Below are 21,940 nucleotides of genomic sequence, written 5' to 3' on the forward strand. Positions count from 1 at the left end.
CATTATAGCTATTAGTCCAGAGAATGAATAGCTAAAGGAAACAGTATTTCTATTTTTCTCTTTGTGACGCAAGCTCACACTAGTTTTCTTGTGAGCTGCAGCAGTTTAAACCTCCTCTAAAGGGAAGTATTCACTTCTCGAACCATACTCCATAAGGTGTGAATTCTTCAGACTTTCATGGGGAGCTTTTCACCTGCTCATCCATATCCTAGCCTCGTGGACTAGCCTCGTGTTTCATTGTTTCCTTACTAAAAAGCCAATCAAACCCTTGAAAATGTATTTTTATTATTGGCTCTTTCCTAAATATAAATGATGTGTTTTAATTGGCTCTAACCCTTATACCCCCAGCACACCTGACTTTTAATTTTATGTGTCTTTAGTTTTGGTTGTTGATAACCCACCGAGTTCTTGTGGTTCTGTCCAGTGTGCATGGTCATGGACTTGAGCCGGAACAACATACTAGTGGCTGAATTCTAGAGAGAAAGTGACCCCCGCCATCATCAGTTGTCCATACCTTCAAAGCTAGGAATGGCTTTCAGGATTGCTAGGAAAGTAGGTTTAAAATGGAGAGGCTTGTGTTAAGCCTGTGCAGTCTAAGGCATGAACTGTAGATGACCCCTCTTCTCTGTTTTGAGAGCCTGGCCAGTTCTGAGGATGGAGAACTGGGCGTATTTTTTTGCTGTAATTGAGATAGAGACATGTTGATGCACTTCACAACCCTGACATCTGGCAATGTCTGGGAGTGGATGTCCATGCTGGAACAGGTACCTGGATGATTGCCGAGCACTGGGCAATGAGCCGCCATTGTTCCTGAGGTCTAAAAGTTTGCCTGAGAACACCTCCAGCTGCTGCTGTTTCAACCCTGGAGAAACATGTAGTCATAGGAATGTAAGCTCATGAATGCATGCTTACTGGTGTTGCATACATATTCCCATGTAGTAATACAATGCTGTATGAAGAATACCTAGTGGTAAATTCCCAGGTGAAGTCCACTCTCTTAGGGGCTTCCCACTCTATTTCTTTGTTTTCATTAAGTCTCCCACTCTATTTCTTTTTTAATTAACCTTCCTTGTAGTATAACTTTCTCTTTATCAACTAATTCTGTGGCTTGTGGATATACTTTCTCCCGGATCAAATTGAAAGTAAAAGTCTGTGTACAGCAAAGCAGCTTAAATTACTTGTCCTTACAAGGATCTAGAGTCTTGATCCACACAGTCATAAGTGTTTTTGGTGACTTTAGACTTTGATACAACTATTATAGGACATTTTTGTGTAGGTGAACTCCTACTCAATAACAGTGTTGTACTTTCAATTCACCTTTGTCCGTTCACCGATCTATAAAACTACAATGTTAGCATTAAACATTGACAATTATTGCTTATGTAATGATGTATTTAGTTAATAAGAAATCAGTTTCTAACTTAATAAAATTGGCCATCCTGTTATGTATTATTATAACAATAATTATTATCTGGTATTTCAAAGATAAGTTTTAACTTATAACATTAAAAGGTAAACCCAATGGCCTGACTATCTGTGCCTTCCTCTTTTATGACAAGGTTTTCCAAATGCTGATCTTGTCCAATTTAAGCTAAAGAAAAAAAAATTTAAATACCAAGGTTTGTTGTCTGTTCACCCTGTTCAAAGTCTTTCCACTAATCAGCTTAGCATATGTGTCTTGTCCCCCCATGGTTTTCTACTTTAGATTGCTAATGCTAGTAAAATATCGTCTAAGAGCCTAGTCTAAAATGGAAAACTGATAAAGTATCAGTGTCTTTAAAATGATCTTCATTTTACCTATGCTAATATGTATTGTTTCCATGTGCTTCTGTTTTTATATTGTTCCCATTGTACAATTAGCTTATAATTAAAACTTCCATGTTGACCTAAATGTCATTTAATTACTTGTGTATGTCATTAAAGGTTCCCTTTATAGAAGTTAGATAAAGCATTAGTCAATATCTTTTCTGGTTAATCATCATCTCAGCTCTGAGTCTACAAGAAGTCTAAAATATCCTTGTTTTCAGGACATAATAGCTTCTATACAATGGTACAATTTCATTATCATGAACAAGGTCCTCGTCTCAGAGATGACCCTCTAGTCGCTGTGATTCCTAAAATGTAAAGATTGAGAAAAAAACATAACCCTGTGATTTCAGAGTTCTTTAAGTATTTAATAATCTTATAAATTCCCTAAATATTATGTTCCTAATGTCCACTGGATAGGCATAATTTCTAATGAAGAAATGAAGTCTTAAGTTTATTTAAAAATCTTTCACTGTCAAGATTTGCCAAGAGTCATGAAATTGCTAAAAAATATGGTAAATAATATTTTAATAAATGGCTTTTGAAAATGGCTAGGTTGAAGCCTGTAATGACTTTCCATCACGCCAAACTCTTTTGTTTGCATAGCAGGCCTTGTTCTGTCCCGATTTGTGTGAAGACCTAGGGATTCCTTCTACTCCAAATGTATTGGATTGGATTTGGCCTAATATCCAGGCCTTATATCTCTGTCATCAGTCAGGGATGCTGTTCCTTCTCTTCATCAAATGTCCACTGAGGTGCATAGCTATTCAGGAAGCCCCATCATTGCTATTGGGTGTGAATCCTGTGTAGACACTGAAATGTGTGGTGTTGGTCCTGTAACACATATCCTTCTGCTGATTTTAGGCTCTTAGAAAGGACACTTTGGCCCATCAGAAGAGGGAAAGGGTGAGTGTGCCCTGGACTCCTGGAACTGTGTGTTGTGTATTTGTGACTTTGCTGAGGCTGTGCTGTTGCAGCCTTGATGTTCTGCATCTGAGGCGCTTAGTGTGCCCTGGTGTCCTGCACTGGCTCAGTCCTTACCCAAGCACTGGAAGTGTGTGCAAAGCAGGGGGCTGTTCACAAGGCCTCTGACCCTGTCCCAGGGAGCCAGTTTGTCCCAGGCCACTTTCTTCTTTGGGTGAAAAGGCACCTGGAACTTGTGCCTCTGCAGAAGTTGCAGTACTGAGCCCAGTGACACTGGTGACACTGAGCCCAGTGTGTGCTGTGAAGGGACCTGGGTGGTGACCCATCTTGCTGGTTTCCCTTCAGGTATATGTGTGTTGCTGGAGATTTTTCCTGACAGTACCCTGTGATTTTATATTTTCCTTAGAACGGAACTAAAGCCAAACCTGGTATAAGTTAAACACGGCTTTATCTTTAGTCCTCCACTTCCTAACCCCTCATTGTTAGGAGTGTGTGTTTTTGTATGTGTGCTTGTGTTTGTATCTGTAGTCTCTCCTTTTACAAATGATGGAGAAGACTGTGTTGTTCCCTCTGTAAGAGTGGAACAAAACTTAACAGTCACAGAGGAAGAGAATGTGGTTTTGTTTTTGTTTTGTTTTTTTGCACTGACTATTTCTGAGGTAAAAGTTGGGATTTTTGCAAAGCTATGTCAGTTTTGCCCTTGGTGATCCCTGTTAAGGGGATCTTGGGCTTGGGATTGAATTGTTTGTTTGTTTGGTTTACACTGGGCTGTTCCTCCATTTAGAAGAAATTGCATGAGGGATTACTTAATTAGTACTTGTGTTACCCAAACTAACATTTTCTGTCTGTGAATTATATACATTTTACCTGTTTTTTGAATCTGGTAACAAGGAAAATATAACTATAAGTATATAGTCTTCAAATCCATCCCAGACCAATGGAGAAATTAAAATTTCTTGAGTAAGCCAGAAGTGCAGACAAGCTACTTCCTAACAATGTGAGTAATGACAGAAACAGCGCACTGCCTGGTCGGTCACCGAAGTATCTTCTGCAGTGCTAGGCATCCATTATCAGTCTAAAGGCCTAGCATATCTGACAGACTTTTCTGTGAAGCAGAATATTCTTAAGGGTTGTCCTACCTGTCTTGGCATAATTTGGCATTCCTTTAGTTTGTGTCCTGCTTTTCTAATTTGTGCAGCAAACTGTCAGCAGTTGAGAGATGCACATTTTATTTCCCAGTGGCTAACCTTTGCAACCAAGAAAGTAAGTTCTATGTGGAATTTCTCTTCATCCTCTTTTCTGAAGTAGATTGGTGCTACCAGGGATAGACATGTCTCATTGTCATAAAAAAGAAAAGAATATGCTATTAAAATACCCTAAGTGCCATATTCTATTGATCTTTGAAGTGTTTATAGATGACCTGTATCTAAAAATATCTCTTATGACCTTAAAAACATATTTATTGTGACTGCATGTTTTGTTGAAATAGGTGAATAATTCCTATCCTGTATTTGCTTAATATCCTAAATATTTGGTAATAGCAACTTTCAAAGCCTAAAATTTGCAGGAAATTTTTAAAGGAGTTGCATAGGTATAATACCATGAACAGTATTAGAAATGCATGTAGGATGTTCTTACAAAAGTAATCTCTATTTTGTATCAATATACAAATAATTCAAGCCAATGTAAAATATTTAAACTTAATAGTTACTCTTATAGTTTAAAAGAAGATTAGGTTTTTTATATTTGTATACGCCCCTCTTTTAGACTAGATTTAATAATCTACTCATAGCCTATAATTCATATATCCAGATTTTTTCTTTTCAAAACAAGAACTCTGAATCTTATCTTCCTTTTCAACTTTTGTTTTTCTGACAGTTATCAATAACAGTTTATAACCAACAGCCCGAAGTAAATACAAATATCCATAACTCATTAAATGACCAAAAACAACCCACCCCACCTCCTGGGAATGTGGATGTGGTATACTTAAAATTACTTCTTGCTGTCTGGAGTTAGCCACATCTTTAGAGGGATCCTGAGAAGGAATCTTTGGGTTAATTGTCAAGTAAGGGAAGATGTAGCTGTCTCCATTCAATCTGCCTTGCACTCTGTTTTACTTGAAAAAAGTTACAATGCCTAGAAGTTGAACATGCACCTCTTGAAAAGGTGCATTTTGATGCCAAGATACTGGGGAAATTGTGACGTCTATATCTATAAGGCTTTAATGACAATGTCAGTTATTTGTCCTTTAATTTTAGTCTTTGTTCATTTTTAGTAGTTTGCTAAAATAGTTGCTTTATGGTTTCTCCTGAGTATTTTGTTCTTTCCTCCATAGCTTTTCTATCATCCAGAGCACTGTGGTTTCTCATAATAGGTATTATGTTCTTTAATTGCTTTGTGAAGGAGTTTCAACCACTGTTACAAGAAATTACAGAACAGAATTTGCATGATGGCCTGCAAGAGGCCCCTCACGAAATTTCCCAATGGCATACGGTTACCTTGACTGTCACTTGTTGACCTATATTCACTTGTACAGTGCCTGCCTTTGTACATAATCCAGAAGGGAGAGGCTTTCTGTTTGAATTATGCTTAGAAAAGTCATTGTTTCTAGAAATGCCTTGCTTACAAACCCTTTTTAAGTGACCCTGATTGCCACAATTGAAACACTTGACATTCTGATTTCTCTTCAAACATTTGGAAATCATCTCTCCTACCTATGCATCATGGCATGAGATTGAATATTTGATTGTATCTCAGATCCATTCCTCCAAGGGTGCTAATCATGCTGGTAGTGGCATAATTACCCTTTTGCATTATGAATTAGCATTTTCAAAAGCCAGAGATTCAGTTAATATTTATTTAGCTTTGGAATCTTGTATCATTCTGTTTTCTCTTAAAGACAGGCTTTGTGAAAAATTTGTAAAAGCTTCCTTTGGGCGCCACATCACTTTACTAATGACTCAATTTCCTTTCCTACTTCTCAAATTCTATCCCAAACATTCAGAGCGGCTGTGTGGCATAAATCCAGGACATACATGGTCATCATATCGAGATTGCCTTTGTATGTCAGCATAATCTCCCTCGCCAAGAAATTGGTCTTTGGAGATTTTCATCCCCCTATGCCTACTTTATTATTCAATGGTCTTAACCTCTTCTTTCCACCATGACTTCCAGTGTAATTGAAAACAAATCTCCCTGACAGCTTTAAGAAAATCTCTCTAATTTCTTGGGATAATTCTATTACAAGTTGATCATGAGTTTAACATTTTCTTCACAAAGGCTGAATGTTCTTAACCATTGAGCCATCTCTTCAGCCTTTATATACATTGCTTCTATTAGTCTTTTTATGTGGCTGTCAAAAATGACCCAGAAGAGTGACTGTAGTCAGAAGGCGTTTATTTCAGATCATTCTTGAAGGGTATGTACTGTTCAAAAATGCAGAACTGTGAAGCTGCTAGTCACAGTGCACACAATCATGAAGAGAATAATGTGTGATTGTCTTAGGTTTCCTTTTCCTCTATAGTAGCTCTTATAGAGTTCACAAAATATTGCTCTCAAGTTGGAACATATATTGCTTTGACTATGTTCCAGCTGTATGCCTGCCTGCTTCCCACCGTGAAAATCACTGACTAACCCTCTAAGTGTAAGTGATGTCCCCCAAGATGCTTTCTTTTATAGTAGTTGCTTGATCATGATGTTTCCTAAGGGCAGTTGAGTAGTAATTGAGACAGTGGGGCTCCTTTATTACATCAAGTAGTGAAGATAGCATCCCATAGATATTCTTCAGTTACTGCTCTTCACATGATAATTAGGAGGTATTTTCAGAAATTTATATGCTAGATGATTGTTTATTCGTCAGTCTGTCAGTTAAAACTAACCACCCTTATATGTGCACCCTTAGGAGAAAGTGGCCTTTGAGGATGTGGCTGTGAACTTCAACTCAGGAGAATGGGCTTTGTTGAATTCATTTCAAAAGAAGCTCTACAGAGATGTGATGAAGGAGACATTTTTGAACCTGATCTCCATAGGTAAAATCCCAACATGTTCCCATTGTTAATTTAGCCATGTCTTGTGTTTGTGTGTACTGTTGGTATTTGAATTCTTGAAGTGAATATTTGGTAATATAGTGTGAAAACCCATGTCAAAGCAGCTAGGGTATAATACCATTTATGTAGATCATGAATATGTCATACAGTTTTCTCTGGATTTTCTTCTAGAAAAAGCAGTAGAAGAAAAAATTGGAGAGGACTGCAAAGACTTCAGCAGAAATTCACGGTAATTGATATTCAAAAGAAAAGAATTGATTTCACATATTTGCAAATCATAGGACTACTGAGTGCCTATCAAAATGTCTAAAGAAAACTAAGTGAATTATAACCTCTACCCACATTTCTGTAATAGAGCATCGAATTGTGCCATTCAATATTTGAGTGTCTCAACTTTGTGACATATTATGATCACACATGTGTCATGTTACATTATCCTCAGAAGGATCTTTATCAGTGGTTTACTACATACAAACGTCAAAATTATTTGCTGTCTTTCTATGCACTATTTTGAGGTTTGTTCATAAGTCCTGTGATTTTATCCTTTCATCTACTATGACAATAAAGAAAAAATAAGCATTCTGGGTTGGAGCTCATTTTTACTTCTATATCCTTGTGACAGTCTCATCATCAAGGGAAGTCAGGGCAGGAACTCAAGCTGTACAAGAACTTGTAGGCAGAAATGGAAACAGAGGAGATGCAGAAATGCTGTTTACCGGTGTGCTCCTCATCTCTTACTCATCTACCTGCCTTATACAACCCGTGTCCACTTGTCTAGGTTTATACCACACACAGTGGGCTGAGGTATACCTTCTCAATCACAGATCAAGAAAATGCCATCACAGACAAGCCTAATGTCACCTGAAAAAGCCATCGATTCTTTTCTGGTTCCCTCTTCAGATGTGTGTCCCCGTTTGTGTCACCTTGACCAAAGTAACCAGCAGATCCCTTTCCTACACAGCTCGTGCCCCTTTGCCCATGGCCAAAATGCACATCAGAGTGTGAACATCTTTCATCAATCAGGAATGTAAAATGCTCCCTCAGACTCATTTACAAGCCAATCTGAGTCATTTTCACCTCTGAGGAACCCATTCTCTGATGGCCCTAGATGCCTGTAGTTGATAACTAAGGAACCAAACTGTCTTAGAATTCTGCATGTCAAAATGCCACAGTGTTTCACCACTTTATTTGATTGTAATGATTGTCTCCTAACAGCAGATGTTTTGCCTTCATTTTCAGTCCTTATACATATTAATTGTGCTTTACCTGTATATGTGTATCTATGTTAGTATTACCAGTCTTGTGATAAGAACTTTAGTAAATGCAGAAGAAAGCAAAAGATCCTTCAGACCCTGAGTAACAGCAGGAACTGGCATGCTCTTCACATGAGTGCTGGTCATCAAAATATGACTACTGAAGACCAAAAATTATTTTAACCTCCAAATCTGTGATACAACTCCTTCATAATTCTAATAGAAGAAAAGTCAACACTCTATTTCTTTACAGATGACAGGGTCTTTACATGTGGTACACATTTTCCTTCACAGTGACTGTGTTTTCTGTTGCCTCTGAGAAAGTGTCATTTCAGTGGTCCACACAAGCCCGCCTCCAACATTTCCCTTGCCTATAATAATTCTCTTCTCATTTTTTGCAGAATTCAAGTGATTGAGAAAGACTGTGGATATGCATGTGTCCATGAATGTGATAAGACCCAGGAACCTATTACAGAGAATGTCATCAACACAGGCATGCCTCCTGGAGAAAGAGTATGTCAAAGCCCATTGCATATAAGAAACATCCTTGTTCATTTATCCTCACATGGGTATCTCAGAGAGCAAACTACAGGGATACCATCTGCATGGAAGAAAGCTATGACTAAAGCTTTTACACATCAGGAACATTGGAAAGATACCCATCATTCTGAATCACTTCAGGTGCTTGAAACTTCTCCCCAGAAGAAACCCTGTGAAAGTCAAGAATATAATGAAGCTTGCAGGAGTCTCAGTTTGGATCAGCCTCAGGAGAGAGCTCACCCTGGAGTTACACTCCATGAAAATGACTTGACGGGATACACATTTGTTCAGAACAATGAAGGAATCCATAAAGAAGTGAAAGAGTTTGTATGTAAGCTCTGTGAAGAAGCCTTCATTGAGTCCAGTGACCTTTACAACCATGAAAAAAGTCATATTTCACAGAAAAGGTACTCTTGTAAGCACTGTGGGAAAACATTTAAAAATGCAAAATGTTTTGAGAAGCATAAAGTAACTCATACAAAAGAGAAGCCTTATGCTTGTAAGGATTGTCAAAAAACCTTTACATGCTCTAGTCATCTACACAGACATGAAAAGATTCACACTGGTCAGAAGCTTTATGTTTGTAGACATTGTGGAAAAACATTTAAGTGCTCCAGTCATCTCAACATACATGAAAGGATTCACAGTGGAGAGAAGCCTTATGATTGTAAGCATTGTGGGAAATCCTTCAGTGACTTCAGTAGTCATAAGAGACATCAAAGGATTCACAGTGTAGAGAAGCCTTATGCTTGTAGGCATTGTGGGAAAGCCTTTAACTATTCCAGTCTTCTTAACAGACACGAAAGGATTCACACTGGAGAGAAGCCTTATGCTTGTAGACACTGTGGAAAAGCCTTTAAACACTTCAGTAGTCATATGAATCATGAAAGGATTCATAGTGGAGAGAAGCCTTATGCATGCAAGCATTGTGGGAAATCATTCAGTGATTCCAGTAGTCATAAGAGACATCTAAGGATTCACAGTGGAGAAAAACCTTATGCTTGTAGGCATTGTGGAAAAGCTTTTAACTACTCCAGTGTTCTGAATACTCATGAAAGGATTCACAGTGGAGAGAAGCCATATGCCTGTAAACATTGTGGAAAAGCTTTTACCACCTCCAGTCTCCTGAATACACATGAAAGGATTCACAATGGAGAGAAGCCTTATACTTGTAAGCATTGTGGAAAAGCCTTTAGATACTTCAGTAGTCATAAGAATCATGAAAGGATTCATAGTGGAGAGAAGCCTTATGCTTGTAGACATTGTGGGAAAGGCTTTATCACTTCCAGTCTTCTGAACATACATGAAAGAGTTCACAGTGGAGAGAAGCCTTATGGTTGTAGACATTGTGGCAAATCATTTACCACCTCCAGTAGTCTGAAGAGACATGAAAGGATTCACAATGGAGAGAAGCCTTAAGCATGTAAGCACTGTGGGAAAGCATTTAGGCACTTCATTAGTCACAAAAATGAAACAAAGCACACTGGAGAGAAGCCTTATGCATGTAAGTATTGTGGAAAACCTTTCAGTGACTCCACTAGTCACAAGAAACATGAAAGAAATCACAGTGCCGAGAACCTTATGCATGTAACTATTGAAGAAAAGCCTTCAGGACCTCCAGTACTCATAAGAATCATGCAAGGATTGACCCTGGATTGATGCTTTATGTATTCAGGCATTGTGGGAAAGCCTTCAGCCAGTTCAATGGTCATAGGTATCATGAAAGGACTCACGCTGAAGAGAAGCCTTATTCATGCAGGCATTGTGGAAAACCCTTCAGTGACTCCAGTAGTCATGAGAAACATGAAAGAATGCACACTGGAGAGAAACGTATGCATGTAAGTATTTGGAAAAGCCTTCAGCCAGTCCAGTTGTCTTAAGGATCATGAAAGGACTCACACTAGATAGAAGTGTTATGTATGCAAACGTTACTTAAAAACATTTACCACTTTTACATCCTTACTTGAATAACATTTGTCACTGGAGAAAAACAATGTTTGTGGGAAACTGTTCTTTCAGTCTAGTGATCTCTACAAGTATGAAAAAGTTCACTCAAAAGAGAGGCATTGTCCATGTAAGCATTTTGGAAAAGCAATCATGACTCCAGTAGTCACCACAGACAAGGAATGTATCACTCTGGAGAGAAGCCTTATGCTTTTAAGCATTGTAGAAAAGCTTTCAGGCACTCTGGTGATACTAGAAGACATTAAATACTTAACTCTAGTCACTAGCCTAATGTTTCGTTGCATTTGGGAAAGCCTTCCATAGTTCCAATTGGCACAAGAGTACTAAAAACATTCACACTGGAGAGATAGCCTTTCTTTGTAAGAATGTGGGAAACAGTTTCTATGTTCTTTTGATTTTTATCAAGGATAAAAGACCTCACACTCGTGAGCAATTGTTTCAATGTCAACATTATAGAAAAGCCTTGGGAACTTCAAGTTTCTGTAACCCCAATGCAAGAATTTACATTGGGAGGAAGTTTAATGCAAGTATGCATCGAAGTTTTTGCCAAAGGCTTCACCAGTTCCTATTTCCATTATGTTCTCAAGAATCCATCCTATAGACTTGGGTATCCATTTGGAAAATGCTTTAGCAGCAATAGTTCCTATTACACTGAGCAGTTTTTTTCCACTGGTGAAAGCCTTTGGAATAAATGTGGGAAAATCTTCAAAGTGTTTAAAATAAATTAAGTTTGAAGTTGTTGTCATTTTCAGCTAAGTATCCCCGATTTTGTGTGTCCCCCATTCCTGGATAATGATCTCACAGTTAAAAGTGTAGTGTGTAGAAATTGCCCCACCATTAACTGTATGACACTGCATTGGTCAAATTGCTGGTATTGTGAGGTATGAAAGATGAATGTGATTGGACCGTGAGATGCATCAGCTAGTAATGGTTTAATGCCAGAAAACATGATTGTCTCATTTCCCTCTTGGATCTTATGTGGTAGAAGTAGAGAAACAATTCCTGAAAGAGGTCTTCTGACAGTCACATACACACTTCCAAATGAATTTACACACAGCATTACAAATGAGTAAATAATATGTTGTGGGAGTGGAGACTTAATTAACAAGTGTGATATTTTAATGTGGAAAGAAACATTGTTAGACCCACTTTTTTAGGAAGGATTTATGAAGGATTAAAATTATTACAGTATATGCAATAATTTGGTTTCTTGTTTGGCTGTTTTTTGTTCATTCTTTGGTCTTTACTTTGTCTAGGTTGGTAGCTTTGAAAACAGTTTTAGCAATGTTCCACTTGCGAATGGTCCAGTAGGCTTTTTGAAACTTGGTTTCATTGGTGGACAGATTGAGGATTAATAAGAGCTATGGCCTTCTGGTGAATATAGGTCCCTCTAGGCCAGTTTGAGATTTGGAAAAACACTAATGTTCATAGTATATTCTCTGTGCTTCCTGTTCGTAGATTATCATACGAGCTTCTAGTTTTTCAGGCAGCACAGAGTTTGCTCTACCATCACATGCTCCAACCCTCTGTAAAAGAGTATATAAGACCAATTTAACACATCCATTTAAACATTGCTTTGCTCACTGTGTTTTGTTGCAGCTATAGAAAAGAAACCCATAAACACCTGGGGGCTTTTAGAAGAACCAGATGCAGTCCAAAGAAATTTTCATTTCAAAGCATTGAAAAGGCTGGTTTTTATTTTCTTCAAAGTATTATTTACATATTATGTGTACAGTGCTCTGCCTGTATGTAAGCCTGCATACCAGAAGAGGGCACCAGATCTCATGGTTGGGAGCCACCATGTGATTGTTGGCAATTGAAGTCAAGATCTCTGGAAGAAAAAGGTCTTTTAACCTGTGAGCCATCTCTCCAGCTCGCTGTGTCATTCTGAATGAGAGAAAATTTGTGAAACTTTTTCATTTACTTGGATCTCATGTCAGCAATAAATTGAATACTTTCTGGAATTTATTCCATATATTTTAGAAACAGTTTGAAAGAAGTACATTCAAACTTTGAGCATATTTATATAGACCCATTCCTGTACAGGAGATTTACTTTGCCTTATGTATTTGCTAGGAAGACAAGACATGGTTTCTGTGGTTACTTCGGGCTATCTTCTCACATCTGAAATTTTGGAGTGGAGACCTGCAAATGTCTTTCTGAGTCTGGGTTAATGTACTTGTTACCCCTGATTAATCCATCTACCATTTCCAGTGTAATTTTCCTGTGGTCCTGAAGAATGTTGCATCGGTAATTGGGGGAATAGGCTAGAGAGGGGACTAGCTGTAAGGGCCTTCAGAGGAGCAGATGTGAAAATTGTAGAGGTGCAGATGTCTAATTAGGGATGAAATGAAGACACTCAGTACCAGAGAGGAAGAGGGAAGAAATAGCTATGTTTGGCAATGGTTAAGAAGTGTTTATTGTAGGCCAGGCGGTGGTGGTGCACACCTTTAATCCCAGCACCTGGGAGGCAGAAGCAGGTGGATCTCTGTGAGTTCGAGACCAGCCTGGTCTACAAGAGCTAGTTTCCAGTACAGCATCCAAAGCAACAGAGAAACCCTGTCTCGAAAAAGCAAAAAAGAAGTGTTTATTGTGTAAAACCCAAAACTTTTAAATCATCCAAAGTGTATTATATATAATACCAATTATAATATGTAATTCATTTTAATCATATATATATATACTTACATAATATCTAATGTAGGCATGAACATAGATTATGTGCATACTCACCGATATATGCACCCAATATATATATCTATGAGTGTGTATATTAAATGTAGCTATGTCACTTAGTTGGGCAGCTCCAACCCCCAATACTGTACATTAATAAAAATAGCAGTATAAAGCATGAGAAGTCTGCATTTGAGTTGTGGCGGTCAATATAATTCGCCAAATAATTAAGGGTCCTATTCTATCCTTTGATCAACTCAGAGAGGCTGAAGGTAAGTCGTAGTTGCTGGAACCATTGCACAATTTGGATGCAACACTTGGAAAAGTTGAGCTGGACATAACTCAGAAACCACCTTCATTTAGTCTAACTGCCCTAATATTAGATTCAGCGCAAGTTGCCAAGTGAAAGAATCAGTCCATAGACTTCCCAAGCTGTGAGATCTGTAGTAGTTTTAATGAGAATGGCCCCATTTGCTTCTATATTTGAATGCTTGTTTGCCAGTTGGTGGAAAAGTTGTGGAGGATTAGATGTGGCCTAGTTGGAAAGGGTTAGTTACTGGGGATGCTTTGAGGTTTCAGTATTGACAGTGTTGCCAGTTCTTTCTTTTTCCCCATCTCCAGCATTCAGATCATTATGTAAGCTCTTTCCTCTCTCCCATTAATGTCCTTGCTTTCCTGTCTTTGGCCATGTTACATGTCATGATAATCATGGGCTCTAACCTATGAAGCCATGGGTATTTAGAATTGTATCTTTCAAAAGTTGAATTGCTTAGGGAGTCTCATTACACCCAATGGAAGTAAACAACACTATGAACCTAAATAGTGATTAACCTGGCAAGATACCAGTATAGGTTCTTTAATGTCATCCAAGTCTTTTGGTAGCCAGCAAGTGTATAATTGGATGCAAGGCCCACCCAACAGGAGGGATGACATGCCTGGAAGTAAACCATAATCAATGAATCAGGATTGTCAGATCCTTGATTTTAGAGAGCCTGCCACTGCCAATTTACTAGGCTGTTGTAATTCCTGAGTTCTTAACCATCGTTATACTCACGGAAATATAGCCCACACCTTTATTTTAATTTCTTTGGAGCAATCACACAATCCCAGGAAGACACATTTGTTCATGATATAGAGATTAACTGATGGTTGGATCCCAGGCCCACTTACTAAAGCTATAGGACGATAACTGAATCTAAATCTGAGGGAACATCCTGGAACAGTGGCATGACTATAAGAATGAGACTACCAGGATGTCTGGTATAATAAAGAAGGAATAAATGTAATATGTGGACAATATGCCTGCAGAGATTATTACAATGGCAATACTAACTTTGGTAAGTACTAGATCTCATGAGGTCCCACCCTTAGAAAAAGAAATGTAGAATACTATTAAGAAAGAAATTACTATCCATCAGGTATGAGTCCCTTAATTGGTTATCCAATAGAATGGTCAAATCTAAAATCATATACACCCAAACAACAGCATGGTATTACAGGTTGAAGGCATTCAGTGCTTCCTCTATACTTAGGGAACACAATGTGTTTGCTGTCATGATGTGCTGACTAATTTTTAAAGCCAACTTGCCTCAAACTAACCTCACTTTGGAAGAGAGAACTCCATCCAGTTTATGATCTCTGTTTTTCAGATGGGCCTGTGGCCATGTCTGTGAGGGATACTTTTAATGGATTTGGAAGGACCTCATCCAGAATGGGTGCCACCATCACTTCCCAGGGGGGCCTGCTTTTCTAAAAATGGTAATTATCCAGAGCCAGTAATAAGATTCTTGCCATGGATTCCTTCAATGATGCTTGTCCCTGCTTATATCCAGATTCTGCCCAGCTATGTCACTTCCTGTCTGGCCAATCAGACAATCAGTGTTTTATTCACAGACCAATAAGAGAAACATACACACCGAAAAACATTCCCCATCAACCCAGTTTTTTCCTGTTACCAATTTCTCTGCCTCCCTTTATTCTCACCTCTGTGTGAGTTTGTAGATAGAGCACATATGGGGAGAAAAGGAAGACATGTTGATTGCGGGAAGAAATTACAAGAAATGTTGCAAGCTGTATTGTTCATTGCCACCTGAATTCTGTTGGAAGTGTGGTGGAGAATGGCTCTGGTCTGGAACTGCAGCCTGGAGGACACCAAGCTGCCCTTCCCAGACTCAACTGCTCTCCACCAGCTCCACAGTGTAAGCCCCTGATGGCAGACTTTACACCTCAGCTTTTGAATGAGGATTCCGTTTCTCTTTAAGATTTCTTCTGCCTCCCAAACATCAAACAGTTAAAGAGTCAGTAGGGGTCAGCACATGTTAGGATAACTGGGTCACTGCAATGGTAAATGAAACCATTCTTGGAGTAAGAGAAACAGTTTAGTCACTGTCTGACTTGAGCAACTTTCATTCTCTGTTCTGTGCATTTACATCTTGTGACTTTTCCTGATGACTCAGCTTTCTAGACTAACATGGTGTGTACAGTTGATGGATCAAGGACCCTGTCATTTGTGTGTGTGTGTGTGTGTGTGTGTGTGTGTGTGTGACATATGCTACCATAGCCTGTTCTCTCTAATGGTGGAGTAATCACCATCATATGGACTATTTACCTCCCATTTCCTACACAAACCCCTACTAAACAGGCTCTCTCAGGTCACAGGGTATCCCTGGCTTCTAACACTATTAAAAATACTGATTTTTTTTCTCTAAAGCAGTTCATCAGAAAAGAAAAAAACAGATTAAGTACTGCATAAGTACTCCTTTATGCAATTTTTTTTTCTACTTAAAGAAGCAGCCTAGAGTAAACCACCAAACAAGCAACAATCGTTCTAGGGCCATGATCCTCTTCACAGGGATTACCAAGGGAAAGTCTTGCAAAGCTTTTCAAAAACTGCAACTTTTACATCAGAAATGGTCAGTGCAAAAAACCATCCAACTGTTCTCTTTGTGACTGAGGATTTTAACCCACTCTTACAGAAGGAACAATCCAGTCCTCTCCCATATCGATTTAAAAATGGGGAGAAAACCCCATTACACACACAGAAAGACATACATGATGAGGGTTGGGAATTGAGGGGTGTAGCCTAATGAAAAAGCCTTTGTTTACTATTGCTAGGCCTGGCTTAGGGTACCTTTACCATATTAAGAAAGGTATGAAATACTACAGGTGGTGACAGGAAAAAGTCTAAAGTAGCACAGACATATCTTTAAAGGTGGCCAGTGAGACATGAGTCCACACAGGTCCCTTCACTCCACAGTCTGCGCTCAGTGTCACCAACCTGGCAGTACTGCAGGTTCAGCACAGGTGCAGGTTCTAGGTGCCTCTTCACCCTTGAGAAAGTAGTTTCCCTGGCACAGAATAGGGAAACAGGCCTTGTGCACAGCTGACTGCTTTGCAAACATTCCAGTGTTTGGGAAGGATGATGCCAGTGCCGGACACCGAGGCCACTGTATATCACTATGATAGCATCAAGAACATAAGGATGTAGTATCTCCTCCCTCCCTTCTTCCCTCTATCTCTCCCTCCCTTTCTCCCCCCTTCCTTCCTCCCTATCTTTTCCTTATGGTCAAGGGATATGTACAATTGATTTTTCTAATGATTATTCTGCAATTCCTCAAAATAACCAGTCTGAAGGAAGACATATTTAATTTGCTTCACATTTTATTTATTTGCAGTGATTTTGTGTAAGTGTGGGTAGGAGTGATGAGAATTTGAAAATTTGGTGACCATTTGTAACTTTGCTGAATGTGAAAAGGCCTAGAGAGTGTTAAATGGATTCATGGAATGGTAATATACTTCTTTCTGCGGTTTGGCAGGTTGTAGGCTGCTTTAAGCAGAAGGGATTGGGATTGTCAGTTGGATAAACTCTAATTTTTTGGAAAAATGCTAACATTACCTGTCTTACCCTAATGTTTGATAGCTGGTTTGTAATTTCTAATCATTTTGAAAACTTGGGAAAATTAAGTGTACCTTCTACATTTTTGATTTGAAATGGATATGAGTATACAATACGTTCTTACTGAATTTATTGCTCCTATGTGTAGTTATTTTATAATAATGCGCATGTAATTTTAAATTGTTACATTTTTATTGTTTTGGAGACATTTTTTCTCATGTAGCCTTGTGTTTTGATGTATTTAGTATGCTAGCCTTGGACTCAGATATCACTGTCCTTTGCCTCTTGAATTCTAGGATTCGAGGCTCCCATGACCAAACCCGGATTTTTTTTTTTTTTATGTATAAGGAAGAATGTGTTTAGGGTGTCCTGGAAATTGAAGTAGAGTTGATGAACCCTTGAACCTTGAATCCCCCCCCCCCCCCCCCCGTCTTCTCTTCCCGTTCCTATTCTCTGCATCCCATCCCTAAGTACATCCACCTCTCTACTCATTCCACCTGCATCCCACTGTCCCTGTGTGTCCATCCTCAGCACCCACAGGTCTCATAGGTCCTTTCTTCTCCTCCGTCTGTTCTCCTGCTCACTCTGGTTTTGAAACAATTGGGTAAGAGGAGAAAGATGGAATCAGGTATAAGAGAAACTGACAGTGTTTGACTTTGTGGACTTAGGTTACCCCACTCAATATATTTACATTTCCAGTTATTTCCATTGCTTCAAATTTCATTCCACTTTTCTTTGCTGAGTGGAATTCACTGAGTTTATGTGCTGTATCTCCATTGTATGGACATCAACTGATGGAGATCCAGGCTGAATCTTTTTCTAGCTATTGGGACTACAGCAGCAATGACCACGAATGCATATATTTGTTGTAGTGTTTGGAGTGTTTTCAGTATAAGTCCAGAGAGCTGTATCTTGGTGAGATGGTATTTCCAATTTTCTCTCTCTGAGGCAAACTCACATTGATTAGCTTGCTAAGCTTAGTCTTTCATGTTCCCAGCAATTTACATGGCAAGTGTTTGATCTGCTTTCCATTGTCTTAGACATGCTAATATACATTTTTGTTGTTTTCTTATTTAAAGACCAAGAAAACTGTAAATATATGTTTATTTTTGGGGATTTCCTTCACTTAAATGATTTTTGTTAATCATATCTGTGCCTTAGATCCCAACACCTGACTCTTCTTTTCATGGGCCTATTTCTATTTCTTTCTCTCTTTTTTCTAATGACTCACTGTACTCAGTGATTTTCAGATGCGTATGGCCATCTTCTCAATCATTTGCAACCTACTAGTGACTACACTGCTGAAGAAAAATACCTCTCCATGCCCCCTTAGCCATTAGGTGCCATTACCTATTTAGCTAGGCTGAACTGTTTTGGATTTTGAAACCGTGTTTCTCTGTGTGGTCATGGCTGTGCCATAATCAGCTCTGTACTCCAAGGTGGTTTTGAAATCAGGGATCTGGCAGCTCATGGCTCCAAGAGCTGGCATTCAAGTGTGTATGTAGACAGTTACTTGTCCACCAGGTGCCACAGCCCTTTAAGCAAACTTAAAGCGCTATTGTTGTGGAAAAGGCAGATGTGGAACAGTGAATATGCCAGGGAGGGGCCAAATGCACTCAGAATCTCAGAAGAGATTGTTTTACAATGTAGTGAAATCCCAAAACAGAATATGTTTATTCCAGTGTGCTAGGATAATATGTTGTTTTTCAAAATTTGTTTTTTGTTGCTGTTGTTTTTTATTTTGTTTGTTTGTTTTGATGTTTTCGAGACAGGCTTTCTGTGTGTAGTATTGGCTGCCCTGGAAATAGTTCTCTGAACTAGGCGAGCCTCAGTTTAGCGATCTTCCTCCTTGGTCTCGGGACTGGAGTGATTAAAATGCCCGCCACACTGCCCGGTTCTGTGTTTCATGGTGTAGCCCTGAATGGCTTTGAATTCATAGACGTTTGCCTTTCTCAAGTGTGCAGTCACTACGCTGCGACTTTTTTGAACTTTCCCCAAATGTTTTGATCCTGTAGGCTGATAGGGCGGAGTCAATCAGGAACAGCAATACTGAAAGGAATGAACTGTCCAATGAGGAGCACGGATATTCATAGTGCGCTTCCTGGAAACTGTATCCTCCTCCTTCCCTGCTGTGTTAGGATAAGGAGGAGTTGTTTTGGGCGGCTGTGTGTTCTCCTGACTGCAGGCATCCTTGGGAGGACAGCTAGACGCAGGAGAAGCAGAAATGGTGAGTGCGCCTTGGGCTCCTGGAACACCGGGTGGCGGTGGCGGTGGCGGTGGCGGTGGCGGTGGCAGTGAGACCATCACCTGAAGTTTTCCCTGGTGCAGTCTGGCCCAGCAGTACCAATGCCCACGTGGTCTTGAAGTTTGCCACTGGCAGGCAGCCTTGAGTCCCTTGTCCCTTAAACTTGTATCCTGGTGAAGTTCTCTCTTTGATTTTTAATTTATTTTTAATTCATATTTACTATTTAACATATTGTCATTTCCCTCTTTGGTTTTGGCAACCCGTTTTCAATGTGTAGCCCCGGAACTCGCTTTGTTGACCAGGCTAGCTGTGGACACAAAGATCACCTTCCTCTGGGCCTCTGGGATTAAAGGCTTCTACCACCATGCCTGCTTTTTTGTTGCTGTTTTTTTTGTTTTGTTTTGTTTTGTTTTCCGAGACAAGGTTTCTCTGTGGTTTTGGAGGCTGTCCTGAAACTAGCTCTTGTAGACCAGGCTGGTTACGAACTCACAGAGATCCACTTGCCTCTGCCTCCCAAGTGCTGGGATTAAAGGTGTGGACCACCAACCACCGGCTGTTGTTGTTTTTTAAAAGAGACTTGGGCACTGCTTATCAGTAGGCTGACCCAGCAAACACTGTGTAACTGAGGCCATTCCAGTATTTAAAAAAAAAAAAAAATCATATTCTGACTTCTTTTCTCTTTCCCGAGCTCGTATTTTTTTTTTCTTCCTCTCATGTCCTAGTGTATTTACCACTTTGCTTACTTGCAACATGCATTCTGCTATCCTGGAAACACTCCACCTTCCCACAAATCTCATGGACCCTCTCTTCTCCATGGTCTCTACGAACATTCAGTTGAGTTTTGGAACAGATGGGTACGAGTTCAATGAGAGTATCCTCACAAACGAGAAACAGAGTTTGACCTTGTGGGCTTGAGTTATATCCATTTGCTTGAAAATTTCATTTCAGGTTTCTGCATTGCAGAGTCGAATTCCAATGTGCCCATGTGCCGAATCTCCATTTTCTGAAAACCGGTTGAGGGCTATCCATGCTGATTCTCTTGATAGCTGGCGGGACCAGAGAAGCAAAGATCCCGACTGTGCATCTGTCTCTTGCAGTGTATGAGCTCTTTTCATTATGGCTATTAGTTCAGAGAATGAATAGCTGGAGGAAGCAGTATTTCTATTTTTCTCTTTGTGACGCAAGCTCACACTAGTTTTCTTGTGAGCTGCAGCAGTTTAAACCTCCTCTAAAGGGAAGTATTCACTTTTCCACACATACTCCATAAGGTGTGAGGTCTTCAGGCTTTCATGGCGAGTTTTTTACCTGCTCATCCATATCCTAGCCTCTTGGACAATCATTGTATTGTTTCTTTCTAAAAAGCCAATCAAACCCTTGAAAATGTAATTTTATTATTGGCTCTTTCCTAAACATAAGTGATGTGTTTTAATTGAATCTAGCCCTTACACCCCCAGCACACCTGTCTTTTAATTATATGTGTCTTTTGTTTTGGTTGTTTATAACCCTCTGAGTTCTGATGGTTCTGTCCAGTGTGTGTGGTCACGGACTTGCGCCGAAATAACATACTAGTGGCCGTATTCTAGAGGGAAAGACCCCCGCCACCATCAGTTGTTCATAACTTTATAGCTAGGTGTGGCTTTCTGGAGGATTGCTAGGAAAGTAATTTTAAAATGGAGAGGCTTGTGTTAAGCCTGTGCAGTCTAAGGCATGAATTGTAGATGACCCCTATTTTCTGTTTTGAGAACCTGGCCAGTTCTCAGGATGGAGAACCGGGCGTGTTTTTTGCTTTAACTGAGATAGAGACATGTTAATGCACTTCACAACCCTGACATCTGGCAATGTCTGGGAGTGTTTTTCCCTGCTGGGACAGGAACATTATTTCCCATCACTTAGCAATGAGCTAGCTGCTATTGTTCCTGAGGCTTAAAAGTTTATGCCTGAGAATGCCTCCAGCTGCTGCTGCTTCAACCCTGGAGAAACATGTAGTCAGAGGATTGTAAGCTTGTGCATACATGCTTACTGGTGATGATGTGTATTCCCGTGTAGTATTCTGGTGCTGTATGAAGCTTGTGCATACATGATTATTGATAATGCATAAGTATTCCATGTAGTATGGTGGTGCTGTATGAAGAATGCTTAGTTGTAATTTCCCAAGTGAAGTCCCCTCCATTTGGGGCTTCCCACTCTATTTCTTTATCTTAATTAAGCTTTCTTTTAGTATAAATTTCTCTTTATCAATGAATTTTGTGGTTCATGAAATTTTTTCTCCTGGATCTAATCAAGAGTAGAAGTCTGTGCACAGTAAAGCAGCTAAAATCACTTGTCTTTACAAGGAGCTATTACATTCTCCCTAGAGTCTTGACCCACACATTCGTAACTGTTTTGGGGACTTTAGACTCTGATACAACTACTGTAGGATATTTTTGTGTAGGTGAGCTCTTACTCAATAAGAGTACTGTCCTTTCTCTTTTGCCTTTATCCGTTCACCTTCTATAAAACTACCATGGTAACATTTAACATTGGCAATTATTGCTTCTGTAACTGATGTGTTTAGTTAATAAAAAATTAGATTCTAACTTAATAAATTGAC

The 21,940-nt window shown here is 39.4% G+C and overlaps 2 protein-coding genes and 1 pseudogene across 7 annotated transcripts in view; all 3 read left to right on the forward strand.

Annotated features, from left to right (window-relative positions):
- Positions 1-6,761, forward strand: part of LOC107980260 (zinc finger protein 883) — a 28,741-nt gene extending 21,980 nt beyond the window's left edge. Inside the window, exon 9 of the mRNA XM_035445969.1 lies at positions 6,635-6,761. The gene's annotated coding sequence lies outside the window, so the exon portion shown is untranslated. The remainder of the gene's footprint in view (positions 1-6,634) is intronic.
- Positions 1-10,411, forward strand: LOC118237744 (annotated as a pseudogene).
- LOC100770072 (zinc finger protein 345) overlaps positions 10,020-21,940 on the forward strand; it is a 21,834-nt gene continuing 9,913 nt past the window's right edge. Inside the window, exons 1-4 of one of the 6 annotated variants that reach the window (XM_035445973.1) lie at positions 10,020-10,410; positions 14,860-14,968; positions 19,121-19,332; positions 20,299-20,448. In XM_035445973.1, the coding sequence (XP_035301864.1) occupies positions 19,330-19,332; positions 20,299-20,448 (153 nt within the window). In that variant the 5' untranslated portion in view covers positions 10,020-10,410; positions 14,860-14,968; positions 19,121-19,329. Of the gene's footprint in view, positions 10,411-14,859; positions 14,969-19,120; positions 19,333-20,298; positions 20,450-21,940 lie in introns of those variants that run through there. The other 5 variants (XM_035445974.1, XR_004770392.1, XR_004770393.1 and 2 more) reach the window with 5 other exon arrangements.

The sequence above is a fragment of the Cricetulus griseus genome, chromosome 5 (assembly GCF_003668045.3).
Source record: "Cricetulus griseus strain 17A/GY chromosome 5, alternate assembly CriGri-PICRH-1.0, whole genome shotgun sequence".
Lineage (NCBI taxonomy): Eukaryota > Metazoa > Chordata > Mammalia > Rodentia > Cricetidae > Cricetulus > Cricetulus griseus.